The sequence below is a fragment of the Cricetulus griseus genome, chromosome 4 (genome assembly GCF_003668045.3).
Source record: "Cricetulus griseus strain 17A/GY chromosome 4, alternate assembly CriGri-PICRH-1.0, whole genome shotgun sequence".
Lineage (NCBI taxonomy): Eukaryota > Metazoa > Chordata > Mammalia > Rodentia > Cricetidae > Cricetulus > Cricetulus griseus.
In genome coordinates, this window is record NC_048597.1 from 196,449,884 (window position 1) to 196,470,137 (window position 20,254).

A 20,254-nucleotide genomic window follows, 5' to 3' on the forward strand; every position below is an offset into this window, starting at 1 on the left:
ACAGCACAACTCCAGTCCCAGCTCTTGAGCCAAGCTGTGTGATTCCAGGCAAGTCTCAAGTCTTCTTCATAAAAGCAAGAGCTGACCAGGGCTCTGCAGGCTTGGGTTCAGCTCTTACTCTCCATGTTTTCTTGTTTGGGCACATAGGAATTGAGGTAACTTTATGGTAAGAAGCCAGCATTGTACATTTATTAATTTGTAATAGCATGTGGTGAAGGAAATAAAGAACAAAAAGAACACATGTGGTTTTACACCCTCAGGAAAACTTTAATTGGATAATCACTCATTCAACAAACACCAACAAGCACCTTCTTTGAATAAGATATGAAAACTTCTACATTTCAGTTTTTAAAAATGTATTTTAAACAAACCGGGAGCTCTTAAAAAGTTTATTTCCTGGGATTTACAGCCGTTAACATTCAGCTCCCCAGTGAAGTTCCTCGCTGTGTTCACACAGGACAGATGGGTTTCCATTAGCTAATATGCTTCCAGGTGGTGCTGACACAGCACAGATTTGAATATTCCTCTCTGTGGGAAGTAGAGGTGCAACTTCTATACTTAACCCGCCGAAAACCTGCTACTACAACTTTCCTTATAGCCTTGGATTTGCATGGATCTAAAGTCAATGCTTGGAGAATAAATGAAGACAAGTAAACAGGAAACTTTAGCACAAGAACCTCATTCTGCAGCTCTAGTTCTTGTTCAACTCTGCAGGCTATGTTCACAGAGCTGACTCCTGGCCTTGGCTGTGCTCTGTACTGGTAGACCAGAAAGCCTCGGCTTCTGTCGTGATACATATTTGTTTTTCTGATCTTCAGCTTGAAGCTTGAACCCCAATATCAATCACTGGGTCTTTTTTTTTTTTTTTTTTTTCATGTTACAGACTTCAACAGCTATATCTTCAAAAAGGCCACCTGTGGGGAGAAGAAAAATCACAATGTTTTACTAATAGAACATGTGGGATGACTGGATACACATCAAATCTGATGAGGAGGGCAAATCTGGACAACAGGAAACATACCAATCTCCCAATATCAGAAGAAGTGACTCAGGCGAGGCAGATATTGGATTTTACAGCAAGAACCAATCAATCTTTTTTGTTTGTTTTTGTTTTTTTGTTTGTTTGTTTGTTTGTTCAAAACAGGGTTTCTCTGTGTGGCTTTGGAGCCTATCCTGGCACTCGCTCTGTAGACCAGGCTAGCCTCAAACTCACAGAGACCTGCCTGCCTCTGCCTCCCAAGGTCTGGGATTAAAGGCGTGCACCACCAATGCCTGGCCCAATCAATCTTTTTTTAAACAAACCAACAAGTAATTAGAATGACTCACATCCACTTTAAAGAAAAACAATAGAGTTTTAATTGACAGTAATGAAGTAATCTAGTTCATGTTCCCATTGGTTCAAACCACTCTTTTAGATATTCTGTTAGCAGAATTCTGAGTTTAGAAGATTGCCAGGCAATTCTACATCCTTAACACTGTTGGTAGGCACATCATCTTCTCCTCAGGTCATGCTGATACTTTTAATCATATGCAATTATACTTGTTGTGTTTGCCAGTTGCAATTCATCTTAACCCAGTGTTCAAAAGAAAACTTAATTCATACAGGCTTATGTGCAAAATATTTTCAAACTATCAACAAACACTTGGAACTTCCCAATAGTTCTAATAACAGAGAAACAAGCAATGATAACCAGCCATAAATGTTTACAGAATTTTAGTTCAGAGGTGACAATAAATTGGGAACAGTGGTAACATGGGGAAGAGAGTCAAACACAGAGATAATGCTGACCAGAGAGGAAGGTTTGGGAAGCTTTGTACTAGGCCAAACAGAAGTGAAATCACCATTCTTAGAGACACTTAGAGAAATGTCAATGACATCAGGGAAGCTGGTGCCTGCATTCCAGCTGCAGTGTAAGGGGCATGCAGTTAACGATCCCTGTTACAAGGAAAGGAAGAAGGCAGAGCCCTGCAGTGCAGAAGGCATTGGCTTTATGGAGAGCGCATCAGAGGACGTTACTCTTCATATGGTGCAGGAAAGAAAGCGCCTGCTGAGTTTCCATAACCACTTCCTGCTGAGCTCCTACATCAAGTTTTATGATGAGAGCACCAAAGTTGAGGGAACAGGCAGGGAAGAAGGGCTACAGTTCCTAAATAACTCCTAAACACAGGACAATTACAACTGGTATAAACCTCCAGGGCTTTCTGTGATGATCAGATGAGATAATAGGCTGGGTAAGGGTGGGAAATGTGTTTTAGGGCAGGCCAGGCTCTATAAGTGTGTGTAAACTAGCCTGAGCCACATAGTAAGAGCCTATCTCAAGAACTATGAATTCATAATAAAAATAGAATGGTTATTAAAAGATAATATGCTACATAAATTCAAGTGATTTTTCCTTCTCCGTCTCCCACTTTTCACTGTTACCAGATGGGAAGGGGCATTCAAGAGAGATTCATGTGTATCCCATTAGGGATAAAGAAATGATCATAGAATTAGATGGGTTGGGAGACCATAGGTCACTGAGTCTGACACAGGGTCCACTGAGGGCAGTGATGATTATGCTTCTATGCAGTCTGCTGGGAGATAAAATACAACACCTAATAAAGACAAAATCAGTTATCTCTTTACATTCTGCAAATTACAATGCCAATGAGTATTTAAAAGAGCAATGGACACCATCGTGAAAGTGGCTAGGAAATTCAGCTATGAAGACCCTGAGACAGTCATAGTTGTCAATAACTGGGAGGCGGTGGTGACTGACATCTAACAGGGGGAGGTAGAGTTGTTGTTCAGTGTCCAAAAAATCACAGGACAGCCCCCTCAAATATCCCCAAATGTCAATAGTACAGTGCTGAGAAATGCTGTAATTACAGAATCGGTTTGTGAAAGCAGATCTCTCATTGACTACCTCTGTGACCTGTAATAGGCTGGTTAACCTCTTTCCATCTTCCCATACCTGCAAGATGGGGATTGCAAAAGGCCCACCTGAAACCTGTAAAGCACTCTATAGTGTAGGAGGACGCTTATTTTGACTCTATTTGCCCTGAGCACAGCCCTAGGATTAAGGCAGAGCAGAATTTGAAATACTGGTTTACAAAAGAATAAACAAGCTCAGAAAAAACTAAGTGACTTCCTCAGTGCACAAAATCTGTCAAAGGGTAATGGTGGCCTCAGGATAAACTCTGATTTGAAACCCCTACTTTTCTCACAATAACCTTGGAGATAAATGAGAAAAAGCTAGAGGCACAGGGACCTGGAATCCTACTAACTCCTCAAACATCAAAAGACATCTTTGGTTTCCCACGCTTGTGATGGTGAACTTAACACAGAGAACAGTAATACTAGAGGCTACACTGACCAAATAATGCAAAGAAGCCCCTCCCCCCACACACACACCAAATAAGAAAACCCTGAAATTTTGACCTAAAGAGTTTTTATCTCTAGTTTTGTTAGCTTTCCTTACCAAGTGCATTATGTACTTTCTAGGTCTCAATAACAAAAACCCATATCCAAACTTGGGGGCAGGTACTGCGTGATGCTTTGTGGTCCCTTTTTATTTAAGTCACTGTGAATTAGCTATTTCAAAAGCTGATTTTGCATTCTCTAGCTTTTATCTGTGACAGGAAAAACTGCTTCCATTACTGCCATTCATTTTGAGAAAGGATAATTTTTCTGCTTTTATGATGCTGAGAAAATCCTGGTTTAAAGCTTTCAGGCCACACGAATAATACAGCTGCACCTCCAGGCTCTGCGGGCTCTTGCATTTCTGGAAATACAAGTCACAAAGTGTAAACAGTGACTTCAGACATTGGAAGAGAGGACTCTGTCCATGGTCACAAGATGTGACTCTGTGGTCCATGCAACCGAATATGGACAGTTGGAAGGTAGCTAAGAGATTTAATGATATTGTCCCCGCTTTGAGTCATCTAAAGACAATTATCTTAAAGGACAATAAACAAAATGGACTAATGGAGCGGTGGACCAAAAGTTAAGTCTATAATGCTTCAGTTACATGTGAGCAACATGGTAAACATTGAAAAACATCCTTTAATCTTAGTTTAACAGAGCTATATTCATTGTGATGGAGATTTCAGTCAATAAAAAGACATGTTGTCAAAGCAGGCCACACGAGATACAGTTTTTGTTTTTTAAAAGCTATCTAAGTGCTTTGGGGTATGTTAAATCCAATAAGACTGGAAAATACTGAAAATTTTGAGTTCCATAATTGCAGGTTTTGATTTTTTTTTTTTTTTTTTTTTTGGTTTTTCAAGACAGGGTTTCTCTGTGTAGCTTTGGAAGCCTGTCCTGGCACTCGCTCTGGAGACCAGGCTGGCCTCGAACTCACAGAGATCCGCCTGCCTCTGCCTCCTGAGTGCTGGGATTAAAGGCGTGCACCACCAACGCCCGGCAGGTTTTGATTTTTTTTATAGTTTTAATTTTACGGGTATGAGTGGTTTTGCCTGCATGCATATGTCTAGTGTCCACAAAAGTCAGAAGAGGGTTCCAATGACCTAGAATTGGAATTAGAGACAGTTGTGAGCTACCATGTGCATTCTGGGAATGGAACCTGGGTCCAGCCAGTGCTCTTAATAACTGGGCCATCTTTCCAGCCCCTCATAACTGCAGGCTTTCAAAAGGATTCTATAATAAATAATTATAGCTATACATACATGTCTCTTTTAAGGAGTGCTGTTAACATAAAGTAGATTGGCTTTTTGTTAAAGCAAGAAAATTTTATATTTTATGCTTTGTATGTTAAAATAAAGCTTATATTACAATATAGTTCCTAAGATCCAAACTCCATTTACAAAATGAAAGATAATTGAGAATACAAAAATAAATTTAAAAAATCTGACTTTTTCTAGCATTGATCAAATATGTTTGGCGTGTTAAAGTAATACTGGGATTAAGTAATTTTCCTGACTCCCTGGCTCAGTATTTCTCAGGGGACTATTGACAGCACCTGCACCTACCTGAGTTGGCTACGTATAAGAAAGTCCTTCCTCAGGGCTGGTAGGCTGACTTCTTTTGTCCATTGGTTCAGTGTCTGTTTTATGTCACTGACTGTCCCAGTAACAACCACACTGAGAAAAAAGGATTCCCTCATGGTGCTCACACAGGAGTGGGGACCAGTCAAGCAATGACATGACCTAATACGGTGGATATGTTTAAGATGAATGCCTAACACCTGCTGGGGGAAATCACCACCAGAGTTCTGAAAAGAAGACAGACTTCTAAAGCGGTTCCCTGAAGGACATAATTATGACTCTAATTATCAGTTGTGTGCTGAAAAAAACAGACAGTGGAAGTTGGCACGACAAAGAGTTTGGTGCATACTGATTCCCACTGAAAGATGCTGCCTTTCTAAAGGGATTCTAGCAAACAGTCGGAGGACAAGTCACTGCTTTGCCAACAGGCAGAGGCTACTGGTACATTTGACTAGACTATCAAAGCTTAAGCACAGCCTTCCAACTACAGGGGCTCTGCAAAGTCTCAGCAGAGACTTTCAAAACGTGGGGGCGGAGTGAGATGGTATCTGTGGATTAATATAATCCTTCATCTGGGATATTTCTGTAAGTTGTGGTATACACTGTGATGACTGGCATAAAACTCAAAAAAAAAAAAAAAACCAACAACAACAACAAAAAACCTTGGTTTTCATGTACCAGGGGAATAGGGAAGCCAGGCTACTAGAAGAAGGGCAGGGTGGCTCCATCTGAAGATGGGGCAGAAAGTGCAGACCAACACATCAGCCACTTGTCGGAGTTCTAGCCTTCCATAAAGGAAGTAAGTTCAGGGCAATTATCATTTCTTTCAGAACATGCAGATTACGGAAGGCACTGCCATTCCTGGACAGAGCTACTGTGACACTGGAGTGAAGTGGCAGTTCTGAAAACACCAGTTACATAAAGCAAACTCGGTCACTCTGCTAAGGACAAACATTTACATGGGAAGAGTCTTTAAAGTGGTTCATAAAAATCTACCGCCTCAAGCACAAATTGTGTTTGTTAGGAAATAATGGCATTCACGCGGGCGGGTGCTAAACATGCCGAATACAAAAAAAGTGCTACCTCCGTAAATATGCCGTCACTCAGACATTCCAAAGTCCTGTTTCTCTTTGGACTGGAACACAGTGAGGGGGATCGCGGAGCAAGCACATGGGCAGTTACGGACCAGGGTGTTTGAAAATTCCTTCTCATCAGTACCAGCAGCCTCTGAACAAACAAAAGTCGTGGGGAGTGGAGTTCCTGGAAGCCAGAGTCTCCTCTGCAGTATCAAGTAATCCACTGTCCCCTGAAAGGCGGCTTTAGCACAAATCAAAACTGGCTTTGTTTGCTTGTTTGATTTAACATATTCTTTTAAAGGAAGCCATTGCCTCTTTCTGAAGAGGTTCAGAAGCCTGAGTGCTGAGAATAAATGAGTTGGGACGTCCAATCCGCATACTATCAAACTAAAGCATTTTCTGTTGCAGGCGAAATCACGGCAACATTGACTTCAGCGATAGTTTTTAAGATTTGATCTGGCCTGAAACAGTAATTCCAATAGAGACACAAGCAAGGCAAAAGCCTCGTCCTGGAAAACACTTCTGAGCCACTGTCATGGGCAGAGGAGGAAGCAGCCGGTGAGGGTGGCAGTTGGGGGCTCCACTGGTTAACACTGAGAAAATGCCATGAATGTTCTAAGTAAGCAGTAATGAGATGCTGTAATTAGAGGCCTTCAGGTCAACACTCACTGTTTGGGTGCATGAGAGCAGAACTCTGTCAGGTGGGACAGGTGACTTGGGTGATCTGCCATTCTCTTCAGGGAAAGGGCTAGCAAAGTCACAGCCACGCTTCCAAACTGTCTTGGTTAATTTTATGTCACACCCGAGCAGTTTTGCTTCGATAACTTGCTTTAATAATTTATTTCTAATTATATGAAATATAGCTCAACTAGACAATATAAAAAATTACACACAAAAAAGGGAAACATAACTTTTGTAGTTCTAGTACTCAGAGATACTGGATAATGTTTTGGTTTCCTTTCCAGATGTTCACCATATGTATCCGGTCATTTCTATCTATATATACTGTTTAGTAATACATTGCTTCTCTCTCTCTCTCTCTCTCTCTCTCTCTCTCTCTCTCTCTCTCTCTCTCTTTTTTTTTTCCAAGAGGGTTTCTCTGTGGCTTTGGAGGCTGTCCTGGAACTAGCTCTTGTAGACCAGGCTGGTCTTGAACTCACAGAGATCCACCTGCCTCTGCCTCCGGAGTGCTGGGATTAAAGGCGTGTGCCACCAGCGCCCGGTTACATTGCTTCTCTTTAACCAACTGATGACAATAATTTATAGTAATATTCTTTATGATGACTTTTTGTTTTGTTTTGTTTTGTTTGAGACAGGGTTTCTCTGTGTAGGTTTGGAGCCTGGAACTAGCTCTTATAGACCATGCTGGTCTCAAACACACAGAGATCCACTTGTCTCTGCCTCCCAAGTGCTGGGATTAAACTGGCCCGCTTTATGATGAATTTTAAAGATAACATTATATATTACTATATATTTGTCACTTAAGGAGGAAAAAAGTACAAACACATAACTTTTTTTGCTAGAAACAAAATTTGAGGATTTAGGATGGGGTGGTACTGAGCAGTGTGGTTCTGGGGTGCTATCTCCAGACCAGCACCAGCATCATCCCCATCTCTGGTGCTGTCTCAACTAGCATTATCTTCACCTATGGAGTGCTGTCTTTCAACCATCAGCATAACCATCTGTGGTGCTGTCTCTAGACCAGCATCATATTTTCCTCTGGGGTGCTATCTTTGGACAAGCATTGTTCCCATCTCTGGGGTGCTGTCTCTGGATCAGCATCCTCCTCACCACCCAAGAACTTGTTAAAGGAGAGTTATCCTGCCTTACTCTAGACCCACTGGATCAGACCCTCAGGGCAAGTGGCTTTCCAATGAGGGCTTTTCAGATGACTCGGGTACCTTCTTCTTTGACAGCCATTAGTGTAATATGATTTTACAAAGTTAACCAAGTGATATTGGGTAGGTAACTGATTTGATTAAAGTCAAAACATAGGTCTTCTCTTTACTTTAGCAAATCAAAGTGCATTCTAGATCAGCACGAACTGGGCACTCTGGTATGACTGTCCAAAACAATCAACCATGAGTCTGAGAAGGCACAGGTAACAATGGGGGTGGGGGTGGGGGTGGGGTCAATCAGAGGGATAAGGGAAGAAGCCAGGGAGGGAATAATCAGATACAGTCTATAAATGTATGAAATTTGTCAAACAAGATTATCAATTAAAAAAACAAATATTCTTCTTTAGAAGAAAGCATCATTTTCCTCTAGAAGAAAAACAAAACTGGACAAAGATCAAATTAAAGGAGAAAGAACCAGATTAAGTCCTGTGCTTTTGTTTTGAAACACACATTAATTATGTATCTTAACAGGACTGTACAATATTTCCAAAGAAATATACAGTATACAAGATTAGACTCAGGTGGCAGCCAGAGGACAGCTTGTGGGAGTCAGTTCTCTCCTCCTATTGTGTGAGGTCCAGGGATAGAACTCAGGTCTTCAGGCTTGGTGGCAATTGTCTTTACCTTCACCTACCGAATCACTTCATTGCCCCACGCACACTTGCCCATATTTATGAACTGGATTACTTCTTTTTTTTATTAGTGGGGTTTTGTTTTGTTTTCTTCCATATTCTGGATAATAACTGTCAGATGAACAATGGCACAGACACTTATGTGCACAGAAGATCTTGCATAGTATTAATTGTCAAAAACTGAAAGAAGCCCAGGTAAATGTTTCAACAGCAGTTCAGTGATTCCATGGGATATTAAGAATCATCAACAAAAATCCACAAATCACTGACACACACAATTTTCCTGGGAATTGTGCTGAGTTTAAAAACCCAATCTCAAAAGGCTATATACTGTACAGCATTAACATGTAACATTATAAAATGATAACATTTTACAAGTAGAGAAAGCCTAGTGATTGCCAAGGGCAAGGAATGGAGAGGGGAGAATTGGTATGATTATATAATAGCAAGGTGGATCTTCACAGTGATGGAACTGTCAGCGGCTTGACTGTGCAAAGAAACACATCAGTGATAACTTGTACAGATAACACTGTATACACAGACACCCACACATATGACAACACAGAGTAACAAAGAAACATCAGGGGTGTTATATTCATGTCAATACCTTGATTGGGCTACACAATGATTTTACAAAGTGTTATCACTGAGAACAGTGGAGCAAAATGTACAGGTGTCTTTCTCCACTATTCTTTACAACTACACATGGAGATACAGAATTACCTCAATAAAGATTCCAACTCAACAAACCCCATAGTATTTAGCAAATGGCTTTATCTAGTTTCCCGTAATCCAATGTTTCTGCATGTAACCCTAGGCTAGAGTTTTCAAAGCCTTACACTGATGCTTCTGTCAATATATCAATGAGATCCCATTTCCTCTGTGGAATGACCCTAGCAATCTAGTAGGTTAATTTTGAAATGCAGGTGGCAATGCTATTATAATCAGCAGGGTTGGGTGGGTAGCCTGGAATCAATACTTAAATTACACAGCACTGTCTTACATGTCAGGTAGCGATGAAGTTTGTGCTGTGATTAATTCACCAGGCACACATTTCTTCTTCCTGCCTCATTTTTATGATTTTCTAGAACTCAAATGCCATAGCAGATTTTGCAGGAATAGACTAAATGAGGCTTCTCAATATTTTGGGGTTTGTTTTGTTTTGTTTTGTTTTGTTTTGGTTCAGACCATATATAATTAAATTAAAATTTTAATTTTAATCTTGAAATTAATATTACCTTACAAAAATGTCTAGGAAAACAAGAAAGAAACATATACCAGAATACCCTAATATAATTATAATTTTGGCCTATTTTCCCATATAGTTTAAAAGGAATTTTAGAAAGGTTATATATGTATGTATGTATGTATGTATGTATATATGTATAGTGTGTGTACACATTTAGACATATGAGTGTACATGCAAGCAGAAGCTAGAAGAGGGTTTCAGGCACCCTGGAGCTCAAGTTACATGTAGTTGTGAATGGTCTGATATGGGTGCCAGGAACCAAGCTCAGTCCCCTGAAAAGCAGCAAGTTCTTAATTGTGGAGTCATCTCTCTAGTCCCAAAAGTCATTAAAATATTTTCATATATGATATTTTTATACTTTTCACATGCAACTCAGTAAATCTTCATTTTTATTTTGATGGCTGTACAACAGTTTATCATAATTTATTTAATCCATTATGAATTTAAATTGCTTCAAAATTTATTAAGTAAAAAATAATACTTAAGTAATTATTGTCATGTTTATATATTTGTTTTCCCATACTTTGGAATAATTCCTTAGGAATAGAGCCCCAGAAATTGGCCTGCTAGACTGAAAGGTATGAAAATTACTATAATTTGATGTATTTTCCCCAATGAGCTGTATCAGCCAACACTGTTAACTCTTTTTAAAAATTAGTGCTAATTTAATAAAAGGGCAATGATGTCTCACTGGTTTTGTTTGCGTTTATTGAGTTGCTGTGAATTTAGAGATTCTACCAAATGTTTTATTTTAATCATCGGTTTTCTTTTTGGTTAATTGTGAGTTCAAGTCCTTTGCCTTTACCTCTTACCAGGATTTGTAGGATTTTTTTTTCTAATTTTATTTTTTTATCATTGTGTTGTGTTTGATGCATATGCACATGTGAATGCTAGCTCATGTGGACCACAGCACGTGTGTAGAGGTCAGAAGACAATATTTGAAAGCTATTTTTTTCCTTATACCATGGGTTCTGGGCATTGAACTTAGGTTATGAGGTTTGCACAGCAAGCATTGTTACCAACTGAGCCATCCTGGTGGCACATGAATACTTAACTTTGAAAAACAGTTTATATATATAAGCCTTTTTGAAAATGTTAAATTTTTATCGACGGAATTAAGTGCTGGGCATGGTCTCATAAATCCATGCAAAATACACTTGGATTAAACAGCTAATTTAATTTTGCCTAAATTATACATGGAGGTCTGAGATTCAGAGAAGTTAAGTAGCTTTTACTCATGGTTTTGAGTTGGTAACAAGGCTGGTGTGCGATCAAGGTTTTGTTTCTGAGCCTAGTATTCATTTCATCATAAAAGCTCTTTCCCTTTTAATTACAGTGAGAGATAATTGCTATGGTAACTTTATTTAAAGGAAGCGTGTATAATATTCCAATTTGAGCCAGATTTAATAGCTGGAATGAGGCAGGCTCCCTATTAGTTAAGAAGAAAGTTGATTCGTTCTTTGGATTAATTATACAGAGGAGAAAGCAGAGTTTGAGTGGCAAATCAAAGCCCCACTTGAAAAGAGAAATGGCTTTTTAATTAGTCAAGAAAGCCCTTTTATATGATGGCTGCCAAGAAGATAAGTGAGAAGACGGCTGGAATCTTAGGCTGGAGCCATTTCCCCTAAGTCTGAAGAATAGGGTGATGCTGGCATACTTTAGTCAGTTCAGTAAAAGTGACTGTAACTTGGAATAATCAAACATTAGTAAAGGACTGTCAAAAGAAGGATCAAATTATAACCAGATGCTTATTTTCTTTAGCCAAGTGTGGGGAGGGAGTGTACCCCTGTATGTATAAATATTTATGATATGATCATGAATATGTCCAGGACCATAAGGCCTTAACCCAGGGGTATAGCAAGGCCTTCCTGGTCCTAGTGTGGCTGTTGACAGTGTGTGCAGAAAGAATGGACCACAGCTTCCTTCTACAAGATGACTACAGCCTGAGTCTGCTCCCTTACAGAGAACCAAATTAGCTAACCTGTCTCCTCATTCAACCATATGGTTGAGTTTCTAGGCTGCTAGTACACCTCCCTCAGAGCACATGGCTCACCAAATCGCAGTTTCTCTGTGTATGTGTTTCTTTAATCTTGTCACCCTAGTTAGGTCAATCCAAAGCCCTGTAGGTTGAGGCAGCAACTTATGAGTCAAATAGTCTTTAAAAAACATAATATGTTTCCCATGTGCATAGTCTCTCATAGATGGAGACTACTACAGAGATCCATAACTTGTCAGAATCCAGAAGATAAGTGACTGTGGGGCACCTGGCCCCAGTTGGAACATTACAATATAACCCATACACCAAAGGGTCAGAGAACATCACGTAAGGGAACAGAAAGATTGTAAGAGCCAGAAGACCTGAATGCCTGCTGCAAATTAGTGTCTTCTAGACATAGCAGGGATGCTACACTCATGAACTTCCAACAATGTGTTTGCTTACACAAGACCATACTAGTTGACAATCCAACATGGCTGGGAGAAAATTTCATAAGATACCACCACTAGAGGAAGGGATAAAGGTCTACAATGGCTGGCTAAGGGAGGGTCAGTTTTCTTCAGGGACAAGCCCCCTGAAGGCTTCTCAACCCTCAACATTAAAGCAGCATTAACCAAATTACTAATACACACATATACACACACATGCAACAAAAATAATTATAGGAGAAAGGGTCATGAATTTGGGGTAGTGGTGATGGAAACACAGGGGAAATTGGAAGGGAGAGAGGGAGAAGTAAGAATGATATAAACACAATGTCCTCATGTATAAAAATTTCAAAACAATTAAAATAAAAATATAAGCCCCACAAGCAAATCTTTTAAAAGAGAAAGTATGATAAAGCATCCATTGTCTTTCTTACTTTTTTATTGCTGTGAAGAGACACCATGGCCAAGGTAACTTATAAAAAAAAGCATTTAATGAGGGGCCTGCTTACAGTTTCAGAGGCTATCATTAGCCATCATGGCAGGGAGCACAGTCATGGTGCTAAAGCAGTAGCTGAGAGCTTACATCCTGATCCATAGGCAAGAGGTGGGGAGAGGTTGGGTAGGGGTGGAGGGGACTAGACCTGGAGTGGATTTTTAAAACCTCAAAGCCCACCTCCAATGACACACCTCCTTCAACAAGGCCACACCTTCTAATCCTTCGCAAACAGTTCTACCAATTAGAATATTACCATTCAAATATAGGAGCCTATGAGGGCCATTCTCATTAAAATCACAGCATCCATATTGAAGTAAAAACATTTCTTTCTTATGTTTATTATTTAAACTTACTGGAAATGTATAGGGATTATAAAATACTTATTAACCTGTTAAATTTTAAAATAAAAGGAAGACTAAAGAATGGCTTTGGTGATTTTGTTAGAAGAGACAAGGACAAAGCCTCTGGCAGAGGAGAGCCCCCTGAATAGGGTGGTATGTGGTATGTCACCAAGTGCTTGAGACTTTTACCTCAAGCCCAATGAAAGCCAAGGGGGCTTCCATATGGAACTGCTCAGCAAACTTCACAAGGTCAAGAAAGGCATACACAGTCCCCAAAGACTTAGTGTTCAGAAGAGTGATCTTACACCTGCCATCTAAGCTCTTCAGAGTGGGGCTGTCAGGTGAGCCGAGGGTGGTGCAAAAAGGTTAATTAGAGTTACACGGAAAGGACTGGAGAATCAGAGACAAAGTACATGAAGCCAAGAGAAGGGAAAGCATTCAGTACAAGAAGACATTACTTCCTAGTCAGCATGAGGCTGTGGGTGAGCAGAATGGTCCAGGCTCTGGACCCTGGGAAGGCTGAAATTAGCTCCCCGCCACCCAAACACCTACCAGTTCCATAGCAGCTCCAATCCTCAGCTCCCTGAAGCTCTGACCATCAGTGACAAGGGGATGACAGAGGAAAGACCCAAATAGCCCAGCAGACCCCTGTGTATTAGTCCTCAGTGAGTAGAAGAATTTGTATTCATCACAAGCTTTACTATGCTTAAACATTTATTTTTCATATTACTAGAGATGCACCTTTTTTTCTGTCTGCTTTTCATTCATGAATTCATGTTTCTACTTTCTTAGTTATTTTTAAGGTAAGATTTACAAAGGTTATACATATAAAATATCAAAGGTTTACACAGAAGTCCCACCCCCCTCTTTTTTTAAACTACCCAAGTAACAATACATCTCCTGGTGACATGTACTAAAATTGCATATATTATGTCTGAAGAAAGAAACCACACACGTATAGCATTTACAAATATAGACATGTAGGTGGCCTAGTACAAAATATTACCTTCTGCTTGCAAAATAAGTTTGAGTCCTAAAGCCTCTGACCAGATTGTACAGGGCTTCTGAAGGTGTGTAGTAGGCAGGACTGTGGACGAGGGACTCAGATCAATACATCTTTATTATTGGCATAACCCACTCATGAGAAATTCAGTAGATGATTATCAAGGCAAGGATCTTTAATACATGAAACTATTGGTTGAATTTACAATGATCAGGCCTTTTGAAATTATATCCAACTTGTGCCATAAGATTAACTGGAAAGAAAAGTCTGGATGATTACTCATTGGATATTGTAAGGCAGTGGGAATGGAGGGACATATATGTGACTTATCAATACCTCAGTCATTAGTGCATTACACCACCACTGGACTCTAGCTTATGTGGTACTGAATGCTTGGAAATGACCAATGTCAACCTTGACAGTCAGCTGATAACCATAGACTACTTGATTCTAGCTCACCAAGGGTCCTGGATGTTGTCATCCTCCCAAAGAGATGCAAGTTCTATGAGAAGTCCTCCTGATGGACAGAGGAACTACAGAGCACAATGCAACCCAAAGCTGACTCATGGAAAGCTGACAGGTCAACTGGCTCAGGAGAAAGCATCTGTTACCTTCCACAGACAACAGGATGAGACTGCCCAGCCTTCATGCCTTGGCTGCTTCGCCTGTAACTGGAGCTTCCCTCTTCTGGCTGTTTGGCCAAGAAGAGCATTATATATTGCAACTTCTGTGAGTGGTTCCCCAGTACACTTTCTTCCCACAGTCCTGTCTAAGAAAACTGAGTTCACCAAAAGCCTTCCTCTGCCTACATCAGTAGAGCCTGAAATTCACATCTGGACTGCTGAGAATGTAATATAAAGTATGTAGATGGCAAACTAGGGAAGATGGCATCAGGACTGAAGAAGTTCAGAGAGGAGGCATGGAAACAAATTCTTCTACCATATGTGAATAAGGATTACAACATAGCTAAGTGATGAAGCCATGAGGAAGAGCTCACAGTTCTGGGGAGTACATTTTGAAATTCATAGTTTAGATGTTGCCAACACGTCTAAATTGCTAAAAGATGAAACATAAACAAGTGTTCCATTGAGGCAGCTTTGCCTCCAAAACTACTCTATTTGGTATATTTAAAGAGAAAGCCACCAGCTCTGATGATGCAGGATTGTAATTCCAGTTACTTGACAGGATGAGGAAGGAAGATTACAAGGACAAGGCCTATCCTAGGCTGTAGGGTGAATACAAGGCCAGCTTAGTGAGACACTGACTCAAAATTAAAAAGTAAGAAGAGAGCAGGGAATATAGCTTAGTGTGGTGTGCCTCCAGCACCAAAACAACAACAAACAGCTAAAGCCTATAAATATGTTGGTTACATGCTCGCCTCTATTTCCCACTAATTTATAGGTAAAACATTCCTTTGAAAGAAATTATAGTTCTTCCCCCAATGTTTTGTTTGGGAAATATTCTTAGTAGAATCCTTCAGGAGGTCTCTTTGAACCACAGACACCCACTATTAAATAAATGTGCACAATCACCTTCCTTTTCTCAAGGATCCTACATTCATAACATTAATGGAATGTTAATAATCATGTGTGGAGACAAGAATATTATGGGATGGTCAGGTCAGTGGGTACCCATCTTTTCACTGATGCACCTTTAAGTCAACCAGCAAGTACAACTCGTGACTCTGATTTAGTCACCCTAGCAGAATCAGCAGGGCAGTTAACTAGCCTGTTTCTGCTTTTGACTTACAAAAAAATTCCAACATTAACACACAATATAGTAAAGAGAACAGTGTAATTAACACGTGTTTATAAGTTGCCGCCATCTCACCACAAGTATTACTAATTATTCACTATCATTAAATATCCAGTTAGTGAGCCAAGTTTCTCAGGCACTTCATATAATGTTTAACAACCGATACTGGTCCAAAACAGATTCCGTATTTGGCCCAAGTATAACAATGAATTCACACATGTTTTGAGTTTCTTTTAAATCTTGAGTTCTTTTGCCCACCCATCCCATCCCTGTTTTTCATCCTTTGTGATTTCTATTTTAAACAAGCCTTTAGTTTTGTAGAGTTTTCCATTGACTGGAATGTGGTGTCTGTTTTGTTTTTATTTTTAGTGTCATTAGGAATTTATGCATTTAAAACACTAATCCCCTGCAGTTATGCACATTAGAGCTCAAACTATTCCCTCTTTGAAGTGAAAACCAACCACTGCAACCCAAACTCCAGGCCTGATGGACAAAATTCTGGTAGTTCATGAAAATTTGATGGCTGTGATTTTTGCTTTTTTGGGTAGGACATAATTCAGTCTCACGTGCATTTCAGCCCACAGTGAAATGGCCCTGTTTCAGAGGGGTTGTGTTCCATCTTAGGGAGGTGGCACTCAGTGGCCTTCCCGGAGGTTGTGTTACCACCTCTAAGGCACTTTGGACACATGGATTCACCTGGGCCAGTGCCTCTCTCCTTCTGGGGATGAGCCACTGTGTTCCTGTTTCAAAGCATAATAGGAAAACAGCTCACTTCCATTGTTCTTGTCTCCTGTTCAGGAAGCAGGTCCCAGACTCCCAGAGCTACATTGTGCCTGCTTCACTGAACTGGACAGGCTAACATCCCCTTAGCAAACAAAATTATGTCATGATAGAATCTAAAAGCAAAGCACCTGGATCCTTTCTCTTTCCACTGCAATTAAAAGTAAATATTAAGGTCCATGGTCAGAAAACCAGAATGGAAAAGTTATATTTCTACATAGAACACCTAATTAAAGAAACAAACAAACAAAAAAAGGTAAAGCTACTGTATTGTGGAGCAAAGAAAAAGATGGAGGCAGGAGGAAGAAATGACTGCATTCAGAAGTCTCCCCAGGAAATTCCCTGGGGTAGAAATTATAAAGGTGACTCAAGCATCCCATGAGGGACAGGCTCCTGCAGTGTTGCTTGTCAACACTGGAAAAAAATCATAGGCCTGACCACTGGGGAAGGCTGAGAGTACTGGAAAGCAATCCCAAAGAAAACGGAGGGGTTCTGAAACTCTGCTAATTACAGGCATTCCTAGCTACACTGAAGGAAAACATTCTCAGCCTCACAGTATGCTGGCTACGGGGAAGGAAACAAAACATCAGAAAACACAAAAACACATTTCATGTTTCTGTGATAAGCATCAAATTTATGCAGACGGTAGAAGGTTTCTCAGTTTCGAGTCTCCAGTGAAACTCACTCCTGGCATACTGGTGGTGGTGGGCACCAGGGATCCTACAAACTGACCATAAAATTCTTCAACAGATGCCTCACAAAGCAAGAGAAATAAATGACCAAATAGCAGAAAAGTTAAAAAGACCAGCCACCTCACAACTGGCATGGACATGGTGATGACGCAGCAACCCCACAGGACTGCATGAATAACGGTGTCATGGGTGATAATGCAACAACCCTACCAGTAGGCACGGACGATGGCTTCACAGGTGATGATGTGACAACCTCACAGGACTGACTTCTTGGATAATGGCTTCATGGGCGATGATACGGCAACCCCACCCGAGGGCATGGACAATGGTTTCACTGGTGATGATGCAGCAACCCCACAGGACTGCACACGTAATGGCTTTACCGGTCATAATACAAACAATGCAGTGTTCCCACACTGCAGACCCCTGTGGCAAGTTAAATACGCATCTGCCATGCAACCTAGTACTCTGATTTCCAGACATTTACCCAATAGAAATGTAAACACATCCACAAGAAAGATTTTGCCAGATACACACACACACACACACACACACACACACGTGTGTGTGTGTGTGTGTGTGTGTGTGTGTGAGAAACAGGGAAGCTCTTTACAACAACAACAAAATAAAACAACCCCCCCCACACACACACACACCCTGAGGAAAGAAAACCTTTTCTACTCTAAAATGTCAATGGTAAATCAAAGCACTTGGTAATTGTCAAAGCTTATCCACTTGTGCTCTTTCTCAGACAGGGTCTCGTGTAGCTCAGGCTATGTACCTAAGGATGACCTTAAGTTTCTGATCCTCCTGCCTCACCTTGTACGCTACTCCTGCTTTTTATACAGTGTTGGACAGAACTCTGCTTCATGCATGCCAAATATTCCATGAACTGAGCTATATATATCCCCAGCCACAAGATTAACATATTTTACTATTAATTATTGAAAAACATGGAGATGGAGGGGAGGGGGGAACCCACAATTCAATGCTTTTCCTTGCACGAAAATGTGGCCGAAGGAAAAGTAAACCCATTATGCCTCCAAATTATGCTCAGCTTTTATTAAAATTAAAAATACTGGGGACAAGAAGGATGTGAGTCCCCTGGATAAATTTCCCCTCATATTCTTCACTCATCTTTCCCTCTGCCCCCAGAAGAACCCAATGTTGTCCTCAGAGGACACAGTGCACAAAGATGGCTCCATGGTAATTAACCAGTGTGGGTACCGAGCAGGGTCTGCATAGGCTGCAGAGAAGTCATCCTCGGTTTCCCAGAAAGTTTCTGCCTTTGTTCCTGGGCCCTGGAGTACCACAGTCTTCCTGGGCCTATCCCTCTGACCCATCGAAAACACAGCTTGAGGCAGCCAGAGGGAGCATCAGGTATGGAACAGTGTGAGGACTTCAACTTAACCTGTTTGTGGCTTGGAAATTACTTCAATGGTTCTCTCTGAATCTATTAGATACTTGGGGGTGCAAAGTTAAAAGGTGTCAGAGATGATAATGCTGTGGAGTTGTTTAGGGTACAGGTACTACTACCCTGATGCTTGTAGAAGATAAGTAGCCCATGGTTTGGGCTACTAAAGTTGAGTTTCGTAGACATTTTTCTCCTGGGGGAATCTGCACTGTATAACATTAGCCCTTCTGCTAGCACTTTTCAAGCTTTTCCTATGCTACAGTGATACCCAGAATACATTCTCTGCTGAGCCCGAAGGCAGCCTTGAGTCAGCTTTTCCCATTATCTGTACACCTAAGCCATTCAAGGAAGCTATTATTCAGAAACGCCTCTGAAAGAGACTGTAGCGACTCCTTCAGTGTTCTCTCCTCCTCCCCAACCAAGAACTTTGTCCTTAACTTTAAGTTAAGTGACTTTCATGCAACATTCTGACCTGCTTTCTTTCCCTTTATACAAGGGTAGCTGTTTAATATTGTGAATGGGACAGATGAGAGCTCCCAAGTTAGAAAGACTACCCATGAAAGCCTCACCACAGCCCCCGGAGCCTCCGGTTCTGTACTTGTCTCTAACCTTCATGTTGATTCTCCAGGATTCGAGCTCCATGAGCAATGAGGCCCATTAGCTAAATTCTTTTGGAAGCCTGACAGCCTCACACTGTGCAGTTGTTCCTGTGGGCACATCTGCTGCTCGGGAGGAGAAATGATATTGGATGTGATCCTTTCCCACACTGACTTTCAAAAGTGGTGGGCGGGAGATGGAGAAGGAGCCCTCACAATCTGGTCCCAGTCGTGGTCCCTTCAATCGTGCCAGCTTTGTGTCCCCACTGATCACACACCTCAGCTGCCAGTTCCACAGGGCCACTGTTCAGAGCAGGACTAAAGCAAGGCTCAGTGCAGGGGCACGCTTCAACACCCCCTCCTTGTTGCCTCAAAGCCTTCAGTTACGTCCAGCAGACACAGAGAAGAGAACCCCAAAATGCCTCTGCCTGCCATCACTTGTTACGAAGCCCATTCTCGCCTTCTTACCTACCCACCACCCCAAACCCAAGTAATGCCTTATCTACGTTTTTTTACATCACCCCCACAAGGGCTTTCAGTCAGCAGGTTTTCACCAAATATCTGTTGGCTACAATGAATAATTATATAAATGAATATCCAGCTTTACTATTTTCCTGAAGGGGTGTCAAATAAATTAAGTTCTCTTTTTGTAGGGCAGAGGTTTTGTTTTGTTTTGTTTTGAGAATTGGGAACTTTACTTTTTTCCACTTTGTGACTTGAATACATTCATGTTAAATCCTCCCACCCCATCTGATCTTTAGAATGTTGCAGACCTTTGGTCTGCACTGTTGAATCAGCCTCCAGAGGCCAAGGGGACAGCTCTGACTTTTTCCTAGTTCCAGAGCAGCTATCATAGAGGGTCTTGGGGATTCTGTGGTGATTTTCTACATTACACAAAGGTACCTGCTACAG

The 20,254-nt window shown here is 40.9% G+C and overlaps 1 protein-coding gene across 4 annotated transcripts in view; it reads right to left on the reverse strand.

Moving 5' to 3' along the window:
- Positions 1–243: 243 nt before the first annotated feature.
- Positions 244–20,254, reverse strand: part of Ube3d (ubiquitin protein ligase E3D) — a 131,220-nt gene continuing 111,209 nt past the window's right edge. For all 4 annotated transcript variants that reach the window (XR_004769708.1, XR_003484509.2, XM_027411015.2 and 1 more), the window contains one exon: positions 244–914. Coding sequence is in view for 1 of the 4 variants with exons in the window: in XM_027411016.2 (XP_027266817.1) it covers positions 894–914 (21 nt within the window). In the remaining 3 variants the exon portion in view is untranslated. The remainder of the gene's footprint in view (positions 915–20,254) is intronic.